This window comes from Cyprinodon variegatus, unplaced genomic scaffold, assembly GCF_000732505.1.
Source record: "Cyprinodon variegatus isolate N-32 unplaced genomic scaffold, C_variegatus-1.0 Scaffold154, whole genome shotgun sequence".
Lineage (NCBI taxonomy): Eukaryota > Metazoa > Chordata > Actinopteri > Cyprinodontiformes > Cyprinodontidae > Cyprinodon > Cyprinodon variegatus.
This window is the reverse complement of record NW_015150607.1, coordinates 235,473-256,693: the sequence shown is the minus strand read 5'-3', so window position 1 is coordinate 256,693 and position 21,221 is coordinate 235,473. Positions and strand designations below refer to the sequence as shown.

Here is a 21,221-nt window from a genome sequence, read left to right as displayed (position 1 = left end):
GATTCGTTGTTGCAGCCCTAATTATAACATTACAATGATAAACATAACATTAAGGATCATCGCTAACAGTATTTTGTGAAGGATAAAACAACACTTATCAGTAACAAGAACAATTCTTAAGTTGCTGGATCAACATTTTTTTCTTCCACAGGATCATCTTCACTCACCTACATCCGAGGGAGCTTTACCTATCAACTCACCAAAGAACTGGACAATATTAGAAGTCAGAAGAATAAACTAGGTAAGTGTTTGTATTCTATGTCAAGTCTGATGTATAGTCTTTTTAAGACCTTGAATTACCACTGCGATGTACGCCAAAGACATTAGATTTTTACATATTGCTGACAGGCAGCTGCTCCCTCATCTGCCTTAATTTCTTAATTTGGACTTGGATCAGACCTGCCTGATAATTTTCCATCCATTTTAGGGTATTATAAATGAAGGCAGAGCCTTTTGGGGAGCAGTGTGGCGGAGAAAGGAGAGCACAAAGGCACTTAGGATATTGGACAAGATGCAAACTTTATATTGTAGCAAGCCTTTTAGTGATGTCATTAATTTAGAAGGATGGTGCATATAAAATGCACTTGGCAAACTTCTCGGGCAGGCAGACTGAATACACTTTGGGAATACAGAGAACTGACTGTTGGTTTGCAATAGACAAAGACAATCAATATGCCAGAGATATAAGGGCAGTCATACACACATATTGTAAGAGAACAGCGGATGTTACAGCCACAGAGTGCATGAGGTTTACAAGCTGTCAGTAGCGTCTACAAACATGACTGATCAACTGCTGAAATACGACGTTGATATAAAATTGAAATGTTTCATCTGGCTTGGAAGAAAGTCACGTTGGTTGCCCACCACACTCTTAGAAGTTGAAACCAAAATATAAATCACAAAATTAATTTCACTGCGTTTTATTTCATCCAAGATTTATCACTGTTTCCGCTAATTAAGGCAATGATGAGTGCGGCTGATTAAAGAGGAAGAGCATCGTTTTTGATGGTTATGAGATGTGTATTACCTGGAGGTGGTGTGGTTTCAGTCACAGCTGAGATGTGTTTCGCTTGCATGCTTACAATATGATTTCACCAAAACAAACATTACAAACCATCAGTCAGATGTTGCAGGGTTTCAGATGTAGAAGTTTATCTGCTTAAGAAGAGCCTCTTGTGTTCAAAAACTGGGGTAGCTTTTGGCACAGAAAGGATTGTGGAACAACTTTCACATATGATTTATGAAACATTTGTTTATACCAGCAGGTACCAACGTATGTCAGGGGTTTATAAATCTAGTGGCTGATAACAGAAGCAGTTTAAGTGTTTCCACACCCCTATTTAATCAATGCTTTGATGAGCTCTCCCACAACATGCAAAACATTAGATGCATAAGCAGGGAGAAATAAAAAAAGCAACTTATTGGTTTGCATCTCAGGTTTTTAAATTAAAGTTGCACCACACAGGACACATACAAAATAGATTTGTTTTTCATACTTCAGGGTACAAAATGAAACCTGATATTCTAGTGCAGCTTATCTATTTAATGCCCAGTGCAGTCCTTTAAAACTCAAAGTCTTAAAGTTTCTCAGTGATTTACTGCAGATTTCTTCCGGTTGATACATGTAGGCCTGAAACAATCGGAGTAATTGTGTTCAATTGATTATTGAAATAATCGTCAACTAATCTAGTAATTGATTAATTGTTAACTGGAGTATAGAGGCTCTAAAACATGCTTTTAGCTGACAGAATGACAAACTTAGAGCAATGATTATATCAAAATTGTAAAAAAAAAAATGCATACACATATTGTGTTTAAGATAAAAAAAAATATATATATATTTTTGTCTCCTCAAGTGGAAAATTTTGAGTTTCGCCAGGTTTAATTTCGTGAAAATTTCTTTAAGGAACCTCTGGCTATCTGATTATTATTTTAATTAATCAAAAAAATAATCAACAGATTAATTGCTTTGCAAAATAATTAGTTATGTAGTTTTAGATCTAGCTATATGGCATCTTTACTATGGTAACCTAAGCCACAGCATTATAGCAGCCTGTGTCCAAATAAAAGTTTTCCTGATCTCCCTCTGAGAGATCCTGCTGTTGAAAAACTGACCAAAAACATTTGTTTAGATGCTAGTTTTCCCCTTTTTAAGTGCAGTTCTCGAGCTGATCATAAATTTATTATGACATACCCTGGAATGCCATTTTGATTTTATGGTGTAGCTTAGTGATGTGCAATGGTAAACTATATTAGGCCCCTGTCATGTGTTATTAATGATTTCCAAAACAATCAGGTCTAATGAACGAATTCTGGCCTTAGTGACCAAAGTTTATCTCAAAGGAAAAGAAACAAAACAGATTCAATTTAATTCTCAGATTTAGTTATTTTTGACCATTTTTCATAATTAGCACAACAACAACCCACCAAGATCTGTTCTCCATTGGTAGAGTAAGAACAGATCTTACTGCATTTTGTTTTAGCTGGATGTCTGGAAGTTTTTACCTTTTTCGTATGACTTTCGATTATTCCAAAGAAGAAAGAAGTCAACTAAAAATGAACCCCACTAGCACCCATGAGCAATAAAATGTGAGCGATTTTGAATTTAACACACTTGTCATAAAGATGTTTTAAAAAGGATTCAGTATAGAAATCTAAAAGGTCCATTGATTATTTAGAAATGTTTCCATAAAGTGGGTGGGATGTGTAGATTTGAGATGATCTGGTCATATTTCTCTTTATAAAGACAAATCAGATCCCCCCTGTGTGCAATTACAGTAGACCAACAGCCGCAGACAGCTAATTCAACAACATCACTGTGGTCATAGTCACATTTCATGGTCTCTGTGCAACTGGTCAACAACCAATGACCCATAGCCAACATTTGTACTATAAAATTTTTTCCAACCAGCTTTAGGAGCAAGCAAGCCTCCCTTATTGTTTATGTTGGTTTTAATTTTCAGAGTACACAAAGAAGTTTTTAATCAAAAGTATCTTATAACCTGAAATCACTTCAAATATTAGTTTACTACTATAGATGAATGGTTCTGTTATTCATAATGATTTCCTTTGTTTCATTGAGTTCACCCTGATCTAAATTTGTGCACATGACTGACTCTTGGATTTGAGTGTATCCTAAGGTCAAGGCCGAATTCATTAATCCTGAAAAGAGCGTAAAAATAACTCTACACCTATTTTTGTCCCTTACATGTTTGGTATATAATATTTATGACGGTTAACTCTCCACTTTGCTGTACCTCAGAGAGAAGAAAGAAAGCATCAGGATGGGAGAAGAACTTGTTGTATCCCATAGTAATGCTGATCCTGCTCGCAGGAACGGTAAGTGCTGAAGCTGACCTGTCATTAGGCTCTGTTTGCTCACGGCGTATGCAACCTGGCTGCTGGCCACTGGAACTAAAACAGTCACCTTCAAACTCTTCTTTCCCACAGAGTCTGGGTGGAGAAACTACTTTTATCTAATAGTTGTTTTAAACAATGCTGATTAGCTGCCTGCAATAACTGGGATTTTCAATAAATTACACAGTGAAAAATACTATTTATGCCAACTTATACCACTAGAAAAAGCAAAGCGGCCATGTGTGTAGCATGGCACGTGCGTCACACTCCTGCGTACTTCTTATTGTTCGGCCTATTTTAAGCTTTATTTCGGGGCTGTTTCTAATCACAAAATAGTGATTATACCTTACCATCCCTGCAAATCAGCAAGTTAAATATATTGTGATAGCAAATTCTGAGAAAAAAAGACCAATTACCCTCTACGCTATATGTCAACAAATCTATATCTTCCTCTCTGTTTGCAGACGATTTCTGTTATTATGGTGGCCCTGAACATTCTCTACCTTCTAGTGGATGAGACGGCCATGCCCAAGGGATCCACGGTAAGCCCTCTGTCTAACTGCAGGACTCCTTTAGCTTTTTCTCTCATACTCACCGGCACACACCCAGAATGTAAACTGCAGAGGAGCCTGCCTATGAGACTTGCCATGTCCTCGGCTGAGACATAAATCAAATTCCGGATATGCTCAGGTGCTGTGGAAAAAAAGGAACCCAAAGAGATGGTAATCTGTATCAAAACCATGTGTTACTGGTTTTGTTTTTTGAAGTTCATTCAGAGTCATTTCACAGCAACCTGCAGGGTCAGTGAGCTTGTTACGTGTTTCATGTCCACAGTGATTGAAAAAGCTGCCTCTCCTTGTTACTGCAAAGTCAAGCGGGGCCAAGCAGAGGGAATCTGGTGTGAGTCTGATAGAGTAGAATGACTCTTAGAGATTTACATCTTCACTTAACAAGCGGACCTGTGTTAAGCTTTCTGTATCTCATCCCCACACGCAGCGGTGCATGCATGTGTGCTCTTACGTGTATGCGCGTGTGCTTGTGGTTGCATTCTTGTCTGGGAAGGGGCAACATTATGTATCCTATTTCTACCACATTATTCTTCGTCTGGCGGGCATCTGAAAGAGCTGCCCTCCACATTCCATTTATTTTATTGAGAGGATGTTTGCTTTGGCTTGACGCATCTGTGAAAATCCCCCTAAATTACACTCGTCATGTAGCTTGAAACTGTCCTCCCTTAACGTTTGGCTCAATTAAACAGGTCATGCCTCTTTTCAACTGGATGGATGCCACACGTCTGATCTAATCTCATAGGACCAGTAGAAGGGGTGTGTCGTCTTTTTAAACAATCAATACTGATATGAAATCCATCTGTTTACCTATGTAACCTATACATTAATCCACTCTGCCCCTCTGGCACAAAAATTCCCTCTGCCCAAAGTTTAATAGTTTGTAAGAAATGAGGATGGTGGAAAGAAAGTTGGGAAACATCTGGTTTGACATCTGGACAAGCCACGACCCGAGCAGCGACTCCGACTGTGGGAAAGTCAAATGAACCCCTGATATGCTAATTGTTATACGAAGAGCACACAATGAAAATGCCCCGTCAACGTTTGTCTTCCTTTCCAACTGAGCATCCTACTGCAGTCTCTAGCATACAGAGCAATGTCCTGCTCAGCTTTACAGAACAGAAGAGTAAAAAGAGAAAGAACCAGAGAACATGCAAAGCTGTCGCTACTTCTATTAAAGGAAGCAGTATTTTATGGCTGTGTGAACCAACTCTTTGAGGGGGACTAGTAAAGATGTTATTGCAGCTCTTTTCCTTTGGTAGCTATCACACTGACATTGTATTTTATTACAATGGGCAATAAGCTGCAGGTTTATGGCTGTTTCTATCCAACTGCATTTGGTCTTTAAAAAATGAAAATTTTAATATCTTGGTTAAAAATATCTTTTTTAACTGGAACATATTCAAAGATCCAAATAAAAACACGGATTTGTCTGCTCTGTTTTCAGGGTTTTCAAATATTTTTGAATGCTAGTGTATACATTTATTATTAGTTGAATCTGCAGCTTGTAGCCATGGATGTGCGATGGTGGGTTACAGCCTACACACACCGTATAGTTAATAATGCAAGCTATAAAGCTGCTGATTATTATGGCCTTGCTGAAGTCAATAATGGAACCTTTTGGAGTTGTCTTGAAAGTCTGTCACATTGCAAAAAAATGAAATGACAGGTTGTTTTTTTCTGAAAATAAGGGTGTTTTCCTTGAATTGAGTAGTTAAGTGACAGACTGCCAATGCACTGCAAAAAAAAATGATTAGAAATAAGTAAAAGCTTTCTAAATTAAGTGTAATTTGAGTAGGTCAATAAGATGATTTGCCAATGGAATGAGTATTTTTAGTCTTACAATAAGATAATTAGATGATATGCACTTGAAACAAAACGATGCAATTGATTTTTTTTCTTATTTTTAAAAGTACATCATCTTCTTCCATTGGCAAAGTGTCTTAATTATCTCCTCAATTCAAGAAAAAATGCACTTCTTTTTAGAAAAAATTACCTTTTTAGATATAAATTTTTTTGCCATCTGCAACAAAACCATTTACATTTAAAATAAACAAATAACATGGTTCTGTCTTATTTCAAGCGCATATTATCTACTTATCTTATTTAAAGAGTGAAAATACTAATTCCATTTGCAAATCATTTTATTTACCTACTCAAATTAAGAGTAAATGCACTTAATTTAAAACATTTTTACTTATTTCTAGATAGTTTTTGCAGTGCACAACTTGGACAGACGTCAAACCGTATTTGGTAACATTGTAGTCACCAGAAAAAAAAATCAGTTGGATGTGCAATTTGCTGATGTGCTAACCCCCATTAGCAATATCAGCTACTAAAAATATTATATGTCAGCTACAGATGGTGAATGTTTCACACTTCATGTCCAAAAACATGAACTACCCCTTTAAGGTTATCAGGGTTTTCTATGTGTTACTAATCTGAAAGTTGACCATGTGCTTGTTTGTTTTGTTTTTAAATACAATATGGTTATTGTGATCTTCATTTTCTGCTTGGCTAATTGTAATCTCAAATGTAAACATGGGTAACATGTTTACATTTACATGGCCTGAGACTCTGTAAAAAAAACTTCTGCAGCAGACATGGTCAGTTGCACACAGATACAATCACTAAACAATTTATTCAATTAATATATAATTAATTACAATGGGCATCCCCATTTCTTAACTCTGTCTGAAGAGTAAATGCCACTCTGCAGCCTGAAACCATGCTGAACTGTACCACACCTGATAGTTGGTATGTATGAAAAGCTAGTTTATGTAAATGTGTAAATTGTCGCATTTAATATATATAAGTCACCATGTTTACCATTCCTGCAACCATAAAGACATCAGGTTGCTAAGCTAGCTATGTAATGGACTAAGAACTCTGCAGTGTGGCATTGCAGTAAGCTAAGAAAGATGACAGTTGCATTTGCAGGCATGAAACAACGTGCCAGACAGGAGTCTTTTGTTTTGTTTTGTTTTGTTTTTTTCTTGAAGGCTGTTTCAGAAAACAGATCAGACTAAGAAGACTTAAAGGGAAAGTCTACTGATCATAAAAACATGAATAATAACAAATACGACTCGGACGGAATAAACTTTCAAATGTTTAAATGTAAAAATGTTTTCCAGGATTATGTTTATGCAAAATTCAACATACTGCAGAAAAATGTATTTATTACATCTTTTTTTTTCTCTGTAACAGTAAGAGCAACTACATTTTTGCTTTTGTATTGTAGGTATTTTAATTTCACTTTTGAAAAGATTGAGTTCAACTTTTAAACTACTTGGCTCAATAAAGTAATTAAGGTATGAGCTATAATTTGTTATTGAAAGATTAGTTCTTGTGCCAAGTCTAACAAAAGCAAATATTAATCAAATAAAACACTAGCTTGAAATGTTCAGAGAATATAGATGTTTGTCTTTGTCTTTTTCAAAAGATCTTTAGTTGGGGAGGGGGGCTTGTAGAGTATTTGCTTAAGTATTTGTTTAAGTTGTTTCCATGTTTTTGGCAAGCTCTCAGCCTGTCTACGCTTCTTACCGTAAGCAATATGGTGTTTTTGTTTGAACACCTGTTCACATATTGTGTGATGAACAGCGATTTGGAAGGAGCCTCTTTCATCCTCTTTCATTTATTATTTAGTGAGATTGAATTACTTTTTTGTCAAGTTGGAAAATTCCTTGTGCAATATATATACCTCCTGAGATAATGTGAACTAGTCCCAGTAACTAGTGCTATCATAAACCTTTTGTTTGGATTTAGGATGTTTTTTATGTTTAAGTGATGCTATATGACTGCTAATACTGCATTGTTTTTTTGTTGTTTTTTTTTTTGTTTCTATCGTCCAGGATCGAGGAATTGGGAACACATCCTTGTCCACATTTGGCGTGGTTCAGGCAGTGCTGGAGATCATCCTCATGTTGTATCCTTCAAGTGACCTCCCTTTTGTCTGTTGTATGCTCCATGACCAAAAGCAGCACCACCAAGGCAGCTTTGTTTGCTTAGGGCATAGCTCAGCCAAACACCTTCCGGGAGCATTTTGTGTTGTTTCATCACCTTTTATTAAAGTTGAAAAGAAGCAATCCTGGAAAACATGTGAAAGACTTAAGAAAACGTCTTTGCTGCAAAGTGTTGTTGGTCCTTGATTGATTTGTTGAACAGCTACTTGATGGTGTCTTCCGTCGTTGGATTCTACAGCCTGCGTGTCTTTGAGGGATTCACTCCCAGGAAGGATGACACAACCATGACAACGGTAAAGATGGGCTGAAGAGGGAGTGAAGACGCTGAAATTACCCCCAGAGGTTCTGATATGTTTTGGGGCTCCTTCTCTTTGTCCGTTTTTTTTTTCTCCTCCATCAGCTTCCTTTTTCCCTGAATCCCTAAGGCTTCCCAGCGGTTTCTTCAAGGTTTTACAACGGCTTTCCTCAATGTGTCCAATATTTGTTTGTGGGTTGTGTAAACACTGACAAAGTGCAAGCTCCTTTCTTATACATCAGAGGAAGAATGGGTTTTTAGGGGGTTGAGGATGTGTGCTCTGTTCAGCCTATAGTGGCACCTTTTCACTTGGTAATGAGTTTGGGAGTGGCGGAGCTTGTTAACTAGCCATGACGCTTTAGTGAAAGGGCTTGAAAGGACAATGGAGGGAGCCTGGTAATGAGCAACTTCAGAGGTACTAATTGTGTAATATGTGGAACCAATTTAACATCGAGTGGGGTGTATGTGTGTGGGCACATCAGCACTGGAACTGTCGAAGTGTTTTATTTCTCCACAAATAAAGTGTACATTATGTGCTTGAGCGACCTGAAAACTAAAATGGGACAATTTTCTTATTTTTAGATCATTGGCTGCTGTGTGTCCATCTTGGTCCTGAGCTCAGCTCTACCTGTAATGTCCAGAACTCTTGGTAAGTTTGCTTTTGTACCAGTCTGTTTTTGTCTGCTTGTATGAGGAACATTTTATGAATTAAAAAGGTGAATTGGATTTTTCATCTGAGCATCTAAGTTTATACGAAACAGAGACTGACTGACAAAGCTTCATGTTTCTAAACTTGCTTGGTATTATTTAACCAGGAAAAAATTAAGTTTACATTTTTGTGTCATTCTAAGAACAACTTTTAATAATTTTCTGTTAAGAAAATGTTAATTTGCACGTTTTAAAGCTGCTTTTATTTAGATTTTCATCTACCTGATGACCTGACTGTAAACAATATGGTGCTTTAAAAAATAATCTATCCCCTTTCACTGTATGTTTTGTAATGTTGAAGTCACAGTACACTTTGTACAGTAGCTCATGGCCATTTCTCAATTCGCAAGAACGTGAGTACGGACTCGTGTCCTCGCCTAGTATGTTCTTGACAAGAAAACAGGGAAAGTATGGACTTGAGGAGAACGGGAGCATGTAGCATAAATATGGGTCAATTGGAACAGAAACGTACTTGTAACATCACCACACGCTTGGCTCGTCTGCAGCTGCATTTCACCTCCTGTTATTGATAATTCTCTAGATAATAATAAATCATTTACCTTTTTTCATTTAGTGGGGGAATAATAGTTTACACAGTCAGATAAACACAAATTAAATGAACATTTTGCCAGATATAACTTAAAACCACCATCAGAACCAGCAGTACTTCACACACGGCTATTCCCAGAGGACTGCTGTAGACAGGCTAAGAAATGCACAAGTAGACATATTGAGAAACAGCCCATGTTCTTAAAGAAATAAGACCACATTGTGATTATTTCAAGAATTCCTTTTTTAAAATAGAAGAGTAAATACTAGAGTAATCATCCATCCAGCCATCCACTTCCACTTTATCCATGGCCGGGTCTCGGAGGCAGCAGTCTAAGCAGAAATCCTCAAACTTCCTGATCCACACACGGCTCCTCCAGCTCTGGGGGGACCCCGAGGCGACACCAGGCCAGTTCAGAGACATAGTCCCTCCAGCGTGTCCTGGGCTTTCCACGAAGCCTCTTCCCAATAGGGACATGCCTGGAACACCTCCCAAGGGAGGCAACCAGGAAGCATCCGGAACAGATGCCCGAGCCACCTCAGCTGGCTCCTTTCGACATGGAGGAGCAACAACTCTACTCATAGCTCCTCCCGGATAACTCAGCTCCTCTCCCGATCTCGAAGGGTGTGCCCAGCCAACCTGCGAAGGAAACTTATTTGGGCTGCTTGTATTCGCTGTCTTGTCCTTTTGGTCATTACCCAGATCTCATGACCATAAGTGGGGGTGGGAACATAGATTGATTGGTAAATCGAGAGCTTTGCCCCCGACTCTGCTCCCTCTTCACAGTCCGATGCAGCGACTGCATCACTGCCGACGCTGCACCGTCTATCGATCTCACACTCCGTCCCTCACTCGTGAACAAGACCCCAAGGTACTTGAACTCCTCCACTTGAGACAAGAACTCTCCACACACTTGAAGAGGGGAGTCCACCTTTCTGCGGTGGAGAACTATGGCCTCGGATTTGGAGGTGCTGATCCTCATCCCAGCCACTTCACACTCTGCTGCAAACCGCGCTAGTGCATGCCAAAGGTCCTTGTTTGATAAGGCCAACAGGACAACGTCATCTTCAAACAGCAGTTTGAAGATGAGGACACCCTCCGGTCCCTGACCTCGCCTACAAATTCTGTCCATAAATGTATTGAACAGAACCTGAGACAAAGGGCAGCCCTGGCGAAAACCAACATGCACCAGGAACAGATCTGACTTACTGCCGGCAATGTGAACCAAGCTCCTGCTGCATTATTACAGAGAGCAGACAGCCCTTAATGGAGGGCCCTGGACCCCATACTCCCCGAACACCCACCTGAGGACCAGGAGGGACACTGTTGAACACCTCCAGATCCACAAAACACATGTGGGCGAACTCCAACGAACCTTCGAGCTTGGACAACTCCAACTCCATGTCTCCAACCTCCCTCGCGATCTGGGAGAATCTCGTCTGGAGGTTGAAGTTAAAGACCGTACTAACAGGTATCCACCAGACGTTCCTAACAGACCCTCGCAACTTAGGCCTGCCAGGTCTGACCAGCTCCCTCCCCTGCCAGCGAACTGAGCTTACCACCAGGTGGTGATCGGTTGACAGCTCTTCCCCTCTCTTCACCAGAGTGTCGGAGACACGCGACTGGAGATCAGATGCTACACCTACAAAGTTGATCATCAACCTCCGGCATAGGCTATCCTCGTGCCACGTGCGCTAATATATAATAAAATTTTTTATATAATTCAATTTTATTGTCATTACACTGTCACAAGTACAGAGCAATGAAATGAATTCTCTGCATTTAACACATCCCCTTGGGGAGTATTGGGCTGCCATTGTGCGGCGCCTGGGGAGCAGTGTGGGGTTAAGGGTCTTTGCTCAGAGAGCCAGAGTGGCAGTCTGTGGGAGTGGGGGATCAAACTCACAACCTCAAGATTCAAAGCCCTATGCCCTAACCGCTAGGCCGCCACTCACCCATTATGGACACCCTCGTCCTCAAACATGGTGTTTGTTATGGACAAACTGGGATTAGCACCGAAGTCCAATAACAGAACACCGCTTGGGTTCAGATCGGGGAGGCAGTTCATACAGATCACCCCTGTACAAGTCTTACTGTCGCTGCCTGTTTGGAGTTGAAGTTCCCCAGTAGAACAATGGAGTCCCCTGTTGGAGCCCCATTTAGTTCCCATCCCAAGCACTCCAAGAAGGCCAAGTGCTCTGCACTGATGTTGGGCCCATAGGCCGAGACAACGGTAAGAGACCTGTCCCCCCTGCAGCTCTGCTGCACCTCTCCCAAATTGTAGGTGACCGCAGACAGTGCCACAGACAGGAGGCCGGCTTGTTTTGTTTTTCTGATAAATCGAAAATGTCTGCATCAAGCTCATTGCGACACAATGCTGCGGGGAGTGTAACCAGCCCTTGAGATGGGCGGCAATGAGCCAGGCCACCCCAGCCTGCAGCTTCTCCCCTCAGGAGCTTTTTTGCCATGGGAGACCCTACCAGGGGCATAACGCCCTGGACCACATAGCTCCTAGTATCATCTGCTCACTCAAACAATCCCACCATGTTAAGATGGCAGCTGGCAGGGTGCTGGAGTAATTAATTGTTAAAAAATAGCATATTATAATAGCAACTTAGCACTTCAAAAACTGTGATGGGAGCGACATGTACTGTAAACATGGCTCCTATACAGGCATTTTCATATTCACTCTTAAATGTGAGGTCATTTAGATCCATTTTACTTACATTTCCTTCTGTGACACTAGACCAGAGTGCAAATAAAAAGGGTGAAAATACCCGGAGTGGCACCATCATAATGTCCGCAATAAACATGCAGAGCCCAGCTGTTTAAACTCTCTTCTGTGTGTTGGTATGTGTGTGTGTGTGTATGTGTGTGTGTGTGTGTGTGTGTGTGACTGGTTTGAGAATGGGATGGAGCAAACATACAGTGAGTCACAGAGAGCTTTACAAAATATCAACAGGTTCTGCTTTATGACGCTGAATAAATGAAAGGAATACATGACTGAGATGGAGCTGGAGAGGAAAAAACGCATTGAAAGTCGAGTGTGAAGCAGTGACGTGTCAAAAGAGTTTTGTGAGTTTTTGTGTACTTTTAGATGGGGGAAGACAAAGCTATGCAGGTTGTATGCCATCTTATTAGAAAGGTGGCAAATATGTTACATCAGCTGCATATCTTTACCCCTTCCCAGGGTTGGGGTTACTAACCTAAATTAACCTAAATGAATGAGCCAAGTTTGAGACAGAGAGTCAATGTCTCCTATTGATTGAAGTGAGGGTTGTTATGCAAAACTGAATATCTAAAGTTTTATTCTTGATTTCCCAGGGTGTGAGGAATATTAAAAAATATATAGTACATAAAGTACTTAAGCATTTTTCTCCTACTAACAGATTAACCCTTAAACATCTCTGGGAGTCCCTGATGGCTGTTACTAAGATGACAGGTTAACATGACAGGGTATAGGCTAAAAAAATCTGATGCATTGTTCCTACCATCAAAATAACTTTCAATGAGATGAAATGCTGGAATTACTTTTCTATAAGTTTTTCATCTTTTTGCACACTTTAACAAGCTGCATCTAATAAAAGAGACACTCTTCTTTGAGGAATATGGTGATAGTTAATAAAGTAAAATGAATGTTAACACTTTTTCAATATAATATCCAATAAATCAGTTTGTGGTTTCAAAATTCAATAGCAGGTTCACAGAGTAAAATGTTATGGATTCTTGAAATGTGCTGTTCTAGGTGGCTGTATATTGAATCTAACCCTTTCTGTTGTTTCTAAGCTACAGACACAATAGGCTAAGTCATTTGTGGCAATAGCTGGCGATTTAAGGATCCCTTCCTCTCTGTTACACTTGCAGTGCTCATTTTGCTAGCTCCCGAACCAGTGAATAGACAATTTGGGAGTTTTTTAATAAAAATGTTAGGGACTCGTACATCTTTAAAGTAAGACCTCTTCTTGAGAAATTGGATCACAATCTTGTTTTTTTCTGCTCAGAATAAAACCCCCTTTATAAAAGACAACTTGCATTAAAGAGAAGATGGTGACAGGAAGCTGAAGAAGCCCTGAAAGATTGTTTTGAGGTCACATTATGAATTATGAAGGAGACATTAGTGCAATGGCTAGCTGTATAAACCTCACTGTAGATGGCACCATCCCCACCATAATGATGAGAGGCCTCCCCAATAATAAAACCGTAATATCATGTGACCTGAAGGAACTACAAAAATAAGAAAAAGCCCCCAGTTATTGTGGAGTGTACAGAAGCAACTTAGTCAAGTTAAGAGAAAGTAGGAAGGCATACAGGAAGCAGCAGGAGAGCAAATTCCAGCAGAACAATATCAGAGATTTCTTGTCAACGATAAAGAAGGACAATGGCTTTAAGCAGGATCTGAAGTCTGGACAGAGCCAATGAACTAGACATTCTTCAAAAACATTCTTCTCTCCTGCACACAGTCAGACATCTGCCTTCATTGGACCCAAAGTTTCCCTGTCACACCTCAAATGTTTCATCTTGCACTTCAGCCATAAAACTTCTTACCTAAATGCCTGCACAGCAGTAGGCCACTCCTCCCAATGGTGCGAATCAAAAGCACAGGATAGATTTTACTGGAATGTGTAAGATTCAAGGACAAATGATGATTAATATTATTTAATGATTAATGTTATTTTGCAGCAAAAATAATATATGCCTTTTTATACCAAAAAATTAGACCATATTTTATTGATTCTATTTTTTGTTGTGTAAACTAGGATCAAATTAGGCTTACAGATGACATTGGTGGGAAAGGTTTCATGCTTCACTACGTTTTATACATTAAAACCAGTAGATATGTTTACATGTGCATTTCCCCGTCCAGTCTAAATCTTGGTTGATCAAAAGTTCAAAATCTCAGTTAACATGGACAGGGAATTGTCAGATGCTGTCGAGTTTAAGTTTTTTCCTTTCCTTAATTACCTTTCAATTGAAAAGAAAAGGATTGAATTATGTGTTGCACACACGCGCAGTGGAGATAATTTTACTCCAAAGATCTGAATGGGTGTGTACATAGATCCCAGAAGTGTAATTAACTTAATGCAATACTCTGATTACAAAGTGTTCCTTTAATTTTTTTTGAGTAGTTTATAATACAACTGGGACATTTTTTGACAAAGAATCTGTATTTAGTTTATCTGACTTACATAATATAAAATATTTTAACAGCAACAGACCATGATATAACCGATGAATGCCTCTAGGATGTGGAACCAGCAGCATGCAGATCTCTGCAACTCTCTACTAGGGATATGCTCTACAAAATTCAAAAGTCAATTTTTTAAACTCTAATCAGATTTTATCAAATTACCAAACTAGGATCAAAACCCTATGGTATTAGAAACAAATTTGGCCAGACCACAGTGGCTAGCTGTATTGACTGAGGTCTCCGTCATTTTTCTCCCTGCCTCTTCGCGGGCAATTTTGTTAAAGGTCTGTGATGCATGCCAAACTGCATACTGTGGCTGCAAATACATCTCTGCAGACACCGGATCGATAGCTCAATCTAATTGACGGGAGAGATCGTGAAGATGTTACAGGAGAAGTAGTGCCCAGAGACTGGGGCTTCTTCAGTCTGACACATCAGAATATGACTACTGCATACAAATTGTAGGAGAGATTGGGCAGTTATGAAACACAAGCTTAAAATGGTGGTTTGCTTGATCCCTTCATCATAATAAGTAAAGCTGTATTCTAATGACAGCCTAAGATGTGTTGTTAATCCTAATAACTTTCATTATTCTACTATAATAGGAGTCAGTATCATTTGTTTAAGGGTGCAATGAGAAAAATAAAAATATATGCACTGTTGTGGAAGTCTGGAGCAAGAAGAGACCTTCAAAATTAACTACATCTATCAGTTTGTCGAGGGTAGTCACCTTTAATGCCTTCCCACTCTCATTATTGTCTGCTTGAATGAGGTTTTTGTATTATATGTATTTTTATAGTGCCAAGCATGCATATCAAACTACAGCATTAGAGGTGTAAGTTAGTGAGTTAATTTTGGCATTTCCTTTTTTTTTCTCCTTTCATTTGCCTTGTTTATTGTAATCAGTATGATGTCAAAACAGTCAGACTTGTCTTATATGTTAGTGAGGGGTTAGCAGCATTCTTTAAGTTTGGGGAAAACTGGTCACTCAGCTTCTTTCGATGCCTCTCACTAATACAACTTTAAACAGTTGAAGCATAATGGTGAAAAATTCAAACACTTCTAAGAGCCTTGTTTTACTTTGATTCTATTGGGTGGGACATGACGTTTCCAAAACACTTTGAAAAAAATATGTGACACTTATGTTTGTGCTTTACAGGTATCACTAGGTTTGATCTCTTGGGAGACTTCGGGAGATTTAATTGGCTGGGAAACATCTACATCGTCCTCTCATACAACTTGCTTTTTGCTGTTGTGACAACTCTTTGTCTTGTGAGAAAATTCACTTCAGCAGTGCGGGAGGAACTCCTGAAGGCCTTAGGTAATTGCCTCTTAATCCTTTTTCTAACCGAACTTTAATGTTGTTGGTTTTTTTTATCCAATCTAAAACATAAACAACTCATTGTTGCATTTTAATATGAGAATGAGAATGTCGCTTAAATTTTCATTTTTTTCAGTGGTACAATTCTAAGTTACATTCATATTTAAAAGACACTATGCACACAGAGAGATATTTTCAAAACTTTTCTTCTTTTGATTGTAATGATGAAGGTTTATCAAGTAAATAATTAGTATTTCTATAGCACCTTTCACAGACATCAAAATCCTGAAGGTCTTCAAAATGATCACATCAAATACATTAACACAGCAAAATTCATTTACTCAGATGGTTGGCCTACATAATTATGGCAAAAACTGCAGACCTTGTCCTCATCTTGCAGATAGTTGATGACACTTTCTGCAGAGAAGGAAAGACAAAAAGCCATTGCTTAAGAAGCCAGCTCTTGAATGCTGTTTGCAAAAATATTAATGGGAAATAAAAAAAAAGTAAGAGTGTACAAGCAACAAGTATAGCCTCTGTCTTTAAATAACTCTGAAGCAAAGCTAATCGAAGACTTTGGGGAGATTTGCAAGATTTAGACTGCAGGTTTAGTCACTGCTTGAAGAGCATATCCTTGAGATGAGCTACAACTCTGGCACTCCTGTGTTGAGCATTTTCTGAACCATAGAAGACTTTAGGACCTCCATTAATGTTATCCCAGGTAAAGGTACTGGGCTGTTGTGCATTTGTCCTGATGAAAGGATGAACCTGTCTGTTGTTTGTAAATCAAGGTGGGCATAGAATCCAAGTTGCTTTGGGTCCATTGGGAAATTTCCATGGTCAGTAGATTGTTTTGGAGCCATGTAATTTACTCCTCGGTGTGTCACCAGGTTTTCCAGTAGCCTAGCAAAGACTCATTGTTTTCAATCTGGTGTTTGTACTGGAAAAACCTTGAAAAAAAAACCCAACAGCCATTGAGGACTGGCTTTGGGGACCACTGCGTGATAAATTATAAGGTATTATAAAAAGAATAGGAGTGATTCCAGACCCAATAATGCAAAGGAGCTAAAGGCTGATTTAAAAAGCATTCTGGGTTGCATTTAAACTAAAACCTTAACTAAGTAACAAATAGCCTTCATCCTTTGTTGCATTGAGGCAACAAATAATGCAAAACAAGCCAAATAACAGTGCAATGTATGGGTACACCTAAATAAGAATACAAAGTTTAATACTTCAGTAAAAGATACATAAATCCCAAACAGAAATTTTTAGAGCATTTATTTATTGCAGTTTTGATTTGATTTGATTTTTTTCAGATACTCATAATAATTGGGTGTAATTGGGTGTTGTAGTAACAAAGCAAACAGGCAGTTAATGCATACAGTGACACACAAGAAAGAATAATAATTATTTTAAAAACTTCAGGAAAAAAATACACTGTACATAAAAAAAATGGCAGACTTAGATTAAATTAAAATTGAAGACAACAATTGGGATCTATCAAAGAGGGTGAGCCAACAGAGACCATAGCTACATGAAGCTGGTTTATCTGGGATGTATCCAAGTATATTTACAGAAAGTTTAGTGGGAGGAAAAAGTGCGGTAGGGATAGTTGTCCCAGTACCAGTGAGAGCAACAGCCTTAAGAGGATTGTCAAGAAAAGTCCATTTAAGACTTTGGGTTGAGGTTCCCAGGCAGTAGACTGTAGCTGCAGTTGGTATTTCTGGAGCAACCACATTGCATTAAGTCTAATGTGAAGTTTGATTTGGGGTGCCATGCAATCTGCTGGTGTTGGTCCAGTGATGCCCACTATCTAGGAAGGATTAGAACACGGGATAAGTTCTGCTGAAAAGCCGTATAGAGATGCTGATTTCATTTACCAGTAGGACTTGGCACTAGCCTGGTACCGTGGTACCGTTACTGTGCTTGATTGGCCAACATAGTCTAGCGCCATGAATCCCTAAGGAGTTGATGGAGCATTTTCAAGAATGAGATGACAAACAACAGACTCCGCTATGCAGGTAAAGAGAAGGCAGCTATTAAAGCAATCTGGGCATCCATTACATCTCACTAGGCCAATGTTACAGGCTGATGCCTTACATTTCTGTTTAAAATATCAGTTTTTATTATTATTTCATAAAATAATGCATTTTTCAAAAGCTAAGTTCAGTTTGCCACCTTTAAGCCATAATAACAAATATCAAAAGAAAGAGGCTTGATATATCTCACTCTAAACTTTTACAATTTTTTACTATCTTAGATCAAACTAGGCTCACATTTCTATATTAATAATCCTTTGTATGCCAACCTAATTTCTGAAAAACAATTTATTTTTTTATTTTTAGTCCACTTTTTGAATTCAGTTGCTGAAATAAATAAGCTTTTTAGTGATATTCTGATTTTCCGGCAATGCATGTGCGAATTAATTTATTTTCTCAAATTGTATGACCTAGTGAGACACAGAATAGTAAAGATTGTGTGGTTTTAAAGACTTTGTCTGACTGGCCTTAAATGTTTGATATACTGGATGGAAAAGGGTTAGGAACTGTCAGATAGAGGCACCGAGGGGAGAAAAGAACATCAATACCTCAACCTCAATAAAAGTCTGAGGTTTTTTTTATTTATGAGATTTCTCTGCCTTATCTTCCACCACCCAGGTCTGGATAAATTGCAACTGTCAAACAGCCCCGCAGACCCCGAATCTGGAAAGCTCTCTGCCAATGGGCATCAGAAAACTCTCTGAAAGGGACGATGGAAAAACACACACACATAACACACACACACACACACACATAACACACACACACACACACACGTAGCTGAGCCACAGGGAGATTTCGACAGTACTGTCTGAGTGCTGAAAGGTGAAAAGGAAAGGAAGGAACTTAATAAACCCAGGCAGTGTCTGACTGTTGCTGCAAATGGAGGCTGAGAGCAATTTACCTTCGTGACATTCCATCCTCTGCGTCTCTGATGGAAGCTGGGACAAAGCCAGGCGGAGACAGGAGTGAAAAAGACTGGCATCAGTGTTCTGACCTTGATGCTAACCTCAACCTCGACTGTGACTTTGAACTACCCATCCCTTTTCTTCTGGGGCATTCTTGCTCCCAGCATTTGACACCTTATTATTTTGTTCTGCAACCCCTCCCTTTGCACTAGCTGTAAGCAGATGATGCATCTTCTGCTTGGTTCCGTTGTATCAAAGTCTTAAATTAGTCTCTGTAACTAGCTGAAATAAATAAAAAAATAAAAAACTGATTAGTTGGAAATGTATTTAACGTTTTTTTTTTAATTCATGTAGGTTTAAAACTGAATACATTTTATTTTTTAATATTTTGAAAAGTGATGCAAGCATGAGAGGTGTGTCAGTTTGTATTTTTTAAATAGAAAAACAATGGAATATGCTTTATGGTTATTCCCACTCCACAGAGCCGGTGCAGAATGCTGCACAGCATCGTGGGCAGGGTTATTGGCATTGCAACCGGTCAGGTCCGGCCATCTCATGTTGTAATCCTGCTGTCATATATATGTTTTTATCTAGCTTTCTACAAGTGGGATTTAACCTTTTTGATGTCTGTTGGTATATGGAAGGATTTTTTTTTCTTTAAAGGTGCTCCAGTTTTGATTTTTGAAAATCAGGAATTGGGAAAGTTTTTGGTAAAGCTAAATCACACTGATCAGAATACTTTTTCTGAAGGGAATATTTTTTTTCTTATTGCTGCACATCTTATATCATTTAATTTTGTTCTTTAAAAAAAAAATACAGAAAACTGTTTGTAAAGGTTGTAATTAAATGTACATAATATTTTGTTTCACACATTTATTCCATTTTTTAATGTAAACAATCCTTTCTTACTGAGCCCATCTAAAGTCTGAATGATTTAGCATTTTTGGAGTATTTTCTTTTTAAGTATATATATTTCTCCTTACAATGTTCACACATGATGTTTAGTACTGCCGCTTAGAGGTACCTATCGCATTGATCTCATCCTTCGCAGCGTTAAAGATAGTAGGTATCTTCTTCTATTGAAAGTGGAAGTCGACAGTTCAAACTAATTGAGGGGCTGTCAAGAACACGATTGTAGTGAGACAATATTTAATAAAAAAAAAAAGTGCAAAAAGAGCAGGTTTGTTTCAGGACCAACATCAGTAGAACACACACGATTTGTATTTGAGTTCACGGAGCACCACAAGCCAGCCAGCTTTCTAGCCAAGAGAACGACTTGGTAACTCAGGCATCCCTCTACATTTTGTTGCAGTGCTGCATAATCTTCTAAACTGTGATTTTTCTTTGTCTTCACAATCACCTCGAATGCCTTATGAAAAACATCTTGTAGGCTGGATGTAATGGTAATTGGTCTTTTTGCACAGCTGCACTGTGATGCTATCTGCACCAACTTTCTGCTTCAAAGCCAGCTGTACCTTCTGATACTTTTCACAGTTCATGTTCATTAAGCAGCTTCACTTCTAAGCACTTTCTTGCATGGTTGAAATGATTCTGTTATCTTAATGAAGAGTGAAAGTTTTTTTTTTCTTTTTTTATGACATAAATGTAAATCTGACTATATGCATTCAAGACTGGAACAAAAATGTACAATTCTCTTTTTTAAACCCGCAACATTATGCTTTAAACAGGAGATTATTATATAAAGGGCAATATTTCTGAATAATAGTGATAATAAAAAATCACTCTATGTTGTGTTCATTTTTTATTTGCTCTAGGATCACACTACCATGTGGATACCAAGGAAAAAAGGGATATTAAGAATTGAATAGCTTTTCTTTAAAAGGATGGCAGTTGAATAAGTTGGTGTTAAGATTGAATTATTTTATGTGTGTAAGCTGTTGTTTAATGGAGCATTAAAGTAAAGTTACAGTTGTGTTGAACTCCCTAAAAAAAAAATGGGCTCTGAAAATTAGTAAGGAAAATAAACAATCACATTTAAATACTGAACCGTGTTTAATTTTAAAGGTGTTTTTGGTTTTACAGTGCACATCTCTGGTGTATATGAATGTGGGTGTTAGGACTTGGAAGTTGTGTGCTGCTGGTGTAGCTTTCATTTCTGTCAGTCTCTGCATGTCATTTTGGGTACATGTTTTGTGAATGTATTTTTTACACTTTCTCAGTTTGATAAATGGTATTTTTGTTGTTTGTGTGTTTCAAAATAAAAGTAAAATGTTTACCAGCTTTTATTCTGTGTGTTATCAGTAGTTACTGCTGTTCAAAAACATACGTAGAAAAAGTAGAAGATTGGATTAGTTCAGGGGTGGAAA

The 21,221-nt window shown here is 38.5% G+C and overlaps 1 protein-coding gene across 1 annotated transcript in view; it reads left to right on the top strand.

Moving 5' to 3' along the window:
* lmbr1 (limb development membrane protein 1) overlaps positions 1 to 20,049 on the top strand; it is a 59,919-nt gene extending 39,870 nt beyond the window's left edge. The window contains exons 10-17 of the mRNA XM_015377470.1: positions 152 to 241; positions 3,263 to 3,339; positions 3,822 to 3,899; positions 7,775 to 7,848; positions 8,088 to 8,178; positions 8,763 to 8,829; positions 15,786 to 15,947; positions 18,605 to 20,049. Of these exons, the coding sequence (XP_015232956.1) occupies positions 152 to 241; positions 3,263 to 3,339; positions 3,822 to 3,899; positions 7,775 to 7,848; positions 8,088 to 8,178; positions 8,763 to 8,829; positions 15,786 to 15,947; positions 18,605 to 18,690 (725 nt within the window). The 3' untranslated portion in view covers positions 18,691 to 20,049. The remainder of the gene's footprint in view (positions 1 to 151; positions 242 to 3,262; positions 3,340 to 3,821; positions 3,900 to 7,774; positions 7,849 to 8,087; positions 8,179 to 8,762; positions 8,830 to 15,785; positions 15,948 to 18,604) is intronic.
* Positions 20,050 to 21,221: the final 1,172 nt, after the last annotated feature.